The 7928-nt window shown below is 44.9% G+C and overlaps 1 protein-coding gene and 1 pseudogene across 1 annotated transcript; both read right to left on the minus strand.

The window, feature by feature from the left end:
- Positions 1 to 247: 247 nt before the first annotated feature.
- LOC103263865 (olfactory receptor 2AT4) lies at positions 248 to 1277 on the minus strand. The gene has a single exon (XM_008061520.1). The coding sequence runs from the start codon at positions 1240 to 1242 to the stop codon at positions 280 to 282; it is 963 nt and encodes a 320-aa protein (XP_008059711.1). The 5' UTR covers positions 1243 to 1277; the 3' UTR covers positions 248 to 279.
- Positions 1278 to 5010: 3733 nt separating this feature from the next.
- LOC103263866 overlaps positions 5011 to 7928 on the minus strand; it is a 42678-nt pseudogene continuing 39760 nt past the window's right edge.

Here is a 7928-nt window from a genome sequence, read left to right on the forward strand (position 1 = left end):
ATGAAGATTTTCTTTTTGTTAAAGATTTTTTTGGATTACTAAGTAGTGAATTTTTATGTAACAACTTCAGATTCCTATAAAAATTAACATTATTTCATTGTACTGGTATTTTGTCCTGGACCAAAGTATAAGAACCACTGTTGGAGTTATCTGTCCAACTGAATTTTTTGTTATTCTATATTTACTAATTTATTCATCCAACAATATTTACTGAGTCCCTACTCCATGCTAAGCACTGTTATTTGGTGTTCTGAGATCTGAGTTAGCTGCATTTAAAGGTCAAATGTATGTCAAAACCTGGGCCTTGAGACCTGTGATTTTGGTAATGGCTGCTTTGACATCTTTGTTTCTCAGTGTGTAGATGAGAGGGTTGAGGATTGGTGTGAGGATAGAGTATACCACATTGCCCATGATGTGGAAGTCGAGGGGCAGGTCAGCCCTATAGGCCACGTAGGCTATGGCAATGGATGAGTAGTAGGTGGCCACCACCAGGAGGTGGGAGCTGCAGGTGGAGAAGGCTTTGGAGCGCCCTTCTCGGGAGTTGATGCGAAGCACCGAGGCCAGGATGTGGGCATAGGAGAGAAGCACCAGGAGAAGGGGGAGGAAGGACACCACCATGGCAATGCTGAAGCCCATGAGGGTCTGGGGGGTGGTGTCGGAGCAGGAGGCCTGGACCAGAGCCAAATGGTCACAGAAGCAGTGGTAGACCTGGGCCACAGGACCAAATACCATCTGGGAGGTCTGCACCACTGCTGGGATGGGCAGGAGGAGGGCAGTGAGCCAGGCGCTGGTTGCCAGGGTAGCATTGGTCTGTGGGGTCATGAGGACAGGGTAGTGCAGTGGGCGGCAGATAGCCATGTAGCGGTCATAGGCCATGACCACCAGGATGAAGGCTTCTGTGCATGTAAAGCTTTGGAAGAGGTACATCTGCAATAAGCAGGAAGAAAAACTGAGGAAGTGGTCCCCAAGCAAGAATAGGGACAGCATTTTGGGGACGGTGGTCGTGGTGAAAAGGATGTCCAGTGCAGAGAGGTTGATCAGGAAGAAGTACATGGGCTTGTGGAGGCTGGGCTCTGCCACCACAGCCACCAGAATCAGGGCATTACCCGTAAGGATGAGAAGGTAGAAGAGGAGGAAAATAAAAAACACAGGGAGGAAGAAGGACTCTGGCAGAGAGGGGATGCCCACCAAGTAGAAGATAGCTGAGCCGTCCATTGATCCATTACAAGTTGCGGCTTCCATAGGGAGACAGGGCTGGGTTTCTGGGAGATGGGCGACTGGAACATCTAGACACTGGGAACATCTGGAAACCATAGGGGAAAAAGAATTCAGAGATAATTCTATAACGTGTATTCTATAGTTAATATAAGGATAGTTATTTATAATCAACTCTAGAGGACTGATGGTGGGCCGTGATACTGCCTTTTACCATGTGAACCCAAATTTTGTCAAATTATATTAGTTTTGATAAAATGGAGAAAGCAGGCAGAGTTCTTATCTTCCTAGAGTTTACATTTTACTGGGAAAAATCAGATCTAAACAGTTGATTATTGAATTATAATTGTAAAAATGCTTTGGAAAGGTTTCTTCTCATCCTTATCTTATGTTCTGTGGTTTGGATTGATGTCTGATCTCTTGTATCAAGTCCTTAAACTAGTATCTCTACGTTTGCACTCACTCAAAGTTCTGCCATGTTATTTTGGATGGGCTGCTTTCTCCAAGGTTCTTTGTAATATGCTACGCCCATGTTTATTAAGTTCCTTTTTCTCTTGTATGTCTTGAGTAGTGGTTCTTTCTGACTCCATTTAAGTTAGATGTCTGGACTTCTACTCCTGCAAAGGATATAATAGGTCATGGTAGCCCAATACCTCCATGGCAGCAACTAGGAAAACCTGAATAAATTACTCAAATCATATTTTATATAAATTGAGGAAAATGGGTACAATAACGATGAGATGAGTTGGAACTCCAGGAGGTGAGGACTCTCCAATGTGGACTAATAATCGCCAGTTTTTTTCTTCTCTGGGAATATTTAATTTGAGGATCAGGAGGTAGCTTGGATTTGGACCAGGCAGAAGGTCATAGATGCTAGAAAGAGAAATCAGCAAGGCATTTGACAGTCAAAAGGGCTTGCAAAACAGATTGGAAATTTGAGCCATTCTAAATGCATAAGAAAGTTTTCCCCCTGGGACATCATCTAAATTCTAGGGCAAATTACAACACAATATCATAATAGTACACACTCACCAGAAATGGCTAAACTTAAAAAGACGGCTACAAGTAGATGAGGTATTGAGTCACTGGTGCTCTCATACAGTGCTGCTAACTGTGGCAACCACTTTGGATAACAATTCAGCAACACCTTCTAAAACATGTGACTCAGAGATTCCATATCTGAACACATAACCAAGGTAATGCCATAACATGGATGAACCGTGAACACATTATGAAAGGTGAAAGCAGCCAGATATAAGTCATATAGTGTATGATTCCATTTATATAAAACACCCAGAATAGGTAAACCTATTGAGGCAGAAGGATTAGTGGTGCCAAGACTGGGGGAGGAGGGAATGAAGAGTGACTACTTAATGGATATGAGATTTCTCTTGGAGTGATAAAGATGTATTGGAATTTAAGACTCGAAGGCCAGGCACAGTGGCTCACGCCTATAATCTCAGCACTTTGGGAGGCTGAGGTGAGAGGATTGCCTGAGCCTATGGGTTCGAGACCAGCCTGGACAACTTGGCGAGGTCTCCTCTCTACAATAAATCAAAAAATAAGCTGGGCATGGTGGTGCACGCCTGTAATTCCAGCTACTTGGAAGGCTAAGGTGGAAGGATTGCCTGAGCCCAGTAGGTTGAGGTTGCAGTGGCCCTGAGTGTGCCACTGCACTCCAACCTGGGTGACAGAGTGAGATTCTGACTCAAAAAAAAAAATGGCTCAGCCTGTAATCCCGCGCCTTTGGGAGCTTGAGGTGAGTGGACTGCCTGAGCCCATGGGTTCGAGACTCGACTGGACAACGAGACCTCATCTCTACAATAAATCAAAAAATCAGCCGGGCATGGTAGCGCATGCCTGTAATTCCAGCTACTTGGAAGGCTGAGGCGGAAGGATCACCGGAGCCCAGCAGGTCAAGGCTGCGGTGGCCGGGAGCGACCACTGCACTCCAGTCTGGGCGACAGAGTGAGACTCCAACTCAAAAAAAAAGACTGGTGATGGTTGTACAACATTGTGAATATACCAAAAACCCTTGGAATGTATGCTGTAAAATGATTAAAATGGTGATTTTATGTTACATGAATTTTACTTAATAAAAAATGTCCATAGCAGCTTTTATTTATAGTCTCCAAATGGATACATCCAAAATGTCCATTAACAGGAGAATGGACAGATTGTAGTATAGTCATACAATGGAGTACCATACAACAATGAAAAATGATGAGCTACTGCTACATACACGAGATATATGAAGCTCACAGTCATAGAATGACAGAAACCATACCCAAAAGATGATATACTGTGATTCCATTTAGATAAAGATCAAAAACAGAAAAAATTAATCCATGGTGAGTTGTCACAACACTGGCTAGACTGCGGGTAGGGGAATTTACTGGGTTAGGTACAAGGGAGCTTTCTGGGTTGTTGGAAGTGTGGGGTATCTTTAGCTAGATTGCTAGTTGATTGATCTCTGTGTCTATATCTATGTCTATGTCTATCTCATCATCTATCTCTAATATTTGTGGGCCTTATTGAACCCGAGTAACTTACACAAAGAAATAGGCAAGCAAGCAAACAAAAACAGCTGAGTATCTTGTTTTGCCTCTGCATGTGTGACTTTTGTCATCTTACAATGCAAGGAATGGCAAAGGAGATCTTTTGTGAAAGGAGTGTAGGTTAAAGGTATAGTCTACCATGGTGGAAGGCATCCCTGTGTAACAGCAAGACATTTCCCCCTTCCTATCAACTACCTTATAAGCAGGTGTTCCTGATGAAACATTTCATGTCCACTATACTTTAGACCTCCCTAGCTCCAGATAAGAAGGAACTGTAGAAATCTGGAGCTTGGGAGTTTGGGAAGACATTTTTGCTAGACGAGAACACAGACTTCTTGTGACAAGTGCCCAAAGGCAAAAGGCCCTATTCTAGAGGTTGCTCTCACCTCATCAAGGAAGGAGAGATTTGTGCTTTCGTTGGTCCACAGAACTGGAAATCTTTAACTGAGAGACACTACTGACTCTTCTACTATGTTGGGAATGTCCCTCTGAATAAATGATCCAGGAGCAAGGTCATGTTCATGTTTACATAATTGCCTCTTCAAGCCTGATGATTCTAAGATTACTACCTCCCTGAGTTTTTCCAGAACAGTTCCATTTCTCTTACCTCTAATACACATCTCTCTTGCCATTGAATCATAAAAATGCCAAACCCAGAAATATCTAGCCAGCATTTTGCTTTTGTTTTGTTTTGCCTTGTTTGCTTACAAAAAGATCAAAAAGAGAAAAAGGGCAAAGGTTTACCCATGCTTACATGACCAGTCAGCCACAAAGCTAGGAGTGGAGCCCAGTCTCTGACTCCCAAATCAGTGTTCTTTCTTATTTAACCTGTTCTCTGAAAAATCTGGAAGCTCAAGTTTTCATGTGGGGAGAGATTGGGGCAAAGATTTTATTTCTCCTTTCCTTCAACTGATATTGTCAGCAGTAACCATAAATATCAGAGTTTGCTCTTTAGACTCTGAAGTGTGTGTGTGGAAGGTGGCGTAGTTCTCCATTAGAGAGTTAAAGCTGGTAAAATGTCTTCCTAAAAGACACATAGGACAGGCCACTCCACTGTGAATGTTCCCTTGAAAGAGTGTTCTAGAGGTAAGCCCCCATTACGCATGTAGGAAAGCAAAACTGTTGCATCTCAGTTTCAAGGAGCTAACTCTCAGGTAACCAGACCCAACCTGCCTAAGCCAGTCACCAGGGTCTTCTAACGCCCAAGGTGATGCAGACTACATTATCCTGGGCATTGCTACAGCTCAGGGAAGTTGATTACGGATCGAATGTCACTGAGTAAGGCCAAGTTGGGGTTTGAGGGGCAGAAATTCAGAACCATCAAGTCCAACTGTATCCTTATTCCCCCATTCTGCCTCACTTCTATTAAACAGTGAGAGAGATAAATGCTAAGTCTGAAGTCCAGAAAGTTCATTGTCTTTTCAATGCCAATCAGTAAACTCATAGCAGAGGTAGGTCTTAAAGTCAGCATCCTGGTTCCTGCCCAGGGGTCATAAGATTTTTCATGAGATAAGATGCTATTCAAAGTCCATCTGCTTGCAACCATATTTCTCCTTATCTAGTCAAATGTCAACTCCTTGCTTTTGCCTTGTGCTTCTGCCAAACTTAGCCTTTGCTGGTCCTGGCTGGCTCAGGGACCTCTTTTCTGGGCACCATGATGATCACCCTGGGTATTCCTGCCTATTTATAAGTTTATGGCTCCACCATACCAGTAGCAATTTCAGGGCAAGAATGGAGTCTGACTGTTTCTATTGAATAATGCACCACCACCTTCCCAGGAGCTCAGCGCTCCAGAGTGCAGGTCTCCAACTTGCCTCATTTTGTTGATGAATTATAAAATAGGAATGAAGGAGCCATTAGTGATTAAATTGTTTTGGCCAAGCCCCTTTAAAAAAAATATTTACTTTTTAAAGATAGCTTTTCACTCTTTTGCCCAGGCCAGAGTGCAGTGGCACAATCACAGCTCACTGTGACATGTGAACCTTAAGTGATCCTTCTGCCTCAGCCTCCCAAGTAGTGGGAACTATAGGCATGCCTTTCCACACCTGGCTAATTTTTAATTTTTTTTTGTAAGGATGGAGTCTCACTGTGCTGCCCAAGCTGGTCTTGAACTCCTGGCCTCAAGCGATCCTCTCACCTGGCTTCCCAAAGTGCTGGGATTACAGGCATGAGTCACCGTATATGGCTCCCTTTATTATATAAATGAAGACAGAGAAGGAAGGCTCAGAAATAGGCTGTGATTTTCCCAAGGCCACACAGTAAGTGGGTGGGGAAATTAGAACTAGACTATCAGCAGGGATGGATTATCAATTCACCTTGAGCCAGAGATAACTCTGTGATGAGCCCAGGTTGTTCCACTTTTGTGGGACCACAAGAGAGATGAGCTGCTAAGGTAATTGTGCTCACCCCAAAGGTGCTGACGCACTTCCTTCCCCTAAAGCCACTGTTTTGGTGGGTCAGACCATGCAACAGACAAAGCATGTACTTAGGGCACCAGCTAGACAGGAGCACCAGAAAAGGGTTTTGAACTAATTCAGTATTTCCTATTTTTAAAAAGCATTAATGTAGCATCATAGTAAAATTTAGCAAATGCTGGACTTTACATTTATTGTGTGGTTTAGATTAAGTGGTTTTATTTGGACTTACATATTACAGGAGCGTTTTCAGTGCTGGCAGGAGAAAGGACAAAGAAACTCATCACTCAATGTCGACCGCACTTCACACACAGCCTCTCCCCTCATCACTCAGCCCTGCTAGAGATGGTTATGTCCTTCAACTAACAAAGAAACTGAGGGTCAGAGAAGCACAGGTCCTCGTTCAGGACCATGGCTGGTGAGCAGTGAGAGCAGAGGCTGTTCCCAGAGCCAGCCTGCTACCAGGACTGAGTTCTTCCCTGGAACCCAGAGTTCTGGCTCCTGGATCAACTCTGCCACTTTCTTACTCTGACTTTGGGTTTCTGAGCATCAGTTTTCCCATCTGCAAAGTGAGGGCTTTGGAAAAGATGATCTTCTTTAGCTCAATAAACATTTTTGAGCATCCACTCTGGCTGAGTGAGGGGTTCAGGGAGGTATGTCTCATGGCCTGAGCCTCCAAGGAAGGAGGGCAAGGGCTCTCCCGTGTATTAGGCCCCTAATGCATGCCTGATTCTTTATAGTTATTGTGTCATGACATCTCACTACAACACCCAAATCCATGCAGTTCTCTCATGATGTTCCCACCACCTTGCACTGTTCCCATAGAAAAGGAGCAGGATAGGTGTGAGGCACAGAATTGAGGTCCATTAACTTTGGGGTTAGAAATACCTGGGTTTCAGCTGGGTTTGGTGGCTCAGCCTGTAATCCCGCGCCTTTGGGAGGCTGAGGTGAGTGGATTGCCTGAGCCCGGGGGTTTGAGACCTGCCTGGGCAGGCGAGACCTCATCTCTACAATAAATCAAAAAATTAGCCGGGCTTGGTAGCGCGCGCCCTGTAATTCCGGCTACTCGGAAGGCTGAGACGGAAGGATCGCCGGAGCCCAGCAGGTCGAGGCTGCGGTGGCCGGGAGCGGCCATGCACTCCAGTCTGGGCGACCGAGTGAGACTCCGACTCAAAAAAAAAAAAATGTGCTCACAAAAATCCTTGATAGTCTTCCCTTCCAGAGTTGGAGCCCAGTTCTTTAACCTTGAGTAAGGGCCAGACTTAGTTTCTAGCTTCAAATGAATAAAATTAAAGGGAAGTGACCATGTGTTCAGACAGCCTCATGAGAAATAAGACCTTCATCCATGTGGCCAGGAATTGAGGCCTCTGGCCAGCAGCCCCGTGAGCGAGCTTGGAGCAGACACTCCAGCCCCAGTCAAGCCGTCAGATGACGCACTATGATGCAGCCTCGCTAGAAACGCCGAGCAGAGCCAAGTCATCCCAGACTCGTAGCCCACACAAACCACGAGTTGATCAGTGTTCATTCTTTTAGGTTTGGGAGTACTTGGTTACATGCCCTAGACAGTGACTGCATCTTCTGAATCATGTTTATGGCTCGAAAGGGCGGCGTCTGTGGCGAAGACAGCTTGCAGTGGTGTGGGGTTCCGAAGCAGCTACCTGGGCTCTGCTGGGAGGCAGGTGCCCATGTGTCAGGAGGGAAGACAGAAGTCAGCTAATGAGTGAATGCATTTGAGCCAATT

Source organism: Carlito syrichta, unplaced genomic scaffold (genome assembly GCF_000164805.1).
Source record: "Carlito syrichta isolate Samal-C Ts95f unplaced genomic scaffold, Tarsius_syrichta-2.0.1 Scaffold305304, whole genome shotgun sequence".
Lineage (NCBI taxonomy): Eukaryota > Metazoa > Chordata > Mammalia > Primates > Tarsiidae > Carlito > Carlito syrichta.

What these genes read in the sequence shown, in the direction of transcription:
- LOC103263865 (XM_008061520.1), bottom strand. Translation starts at nt 1,242, where the DNA reads ATGGAAGCCGCAACTTGTAATGGATCAATGGACGGCTCAGCTATCTTC.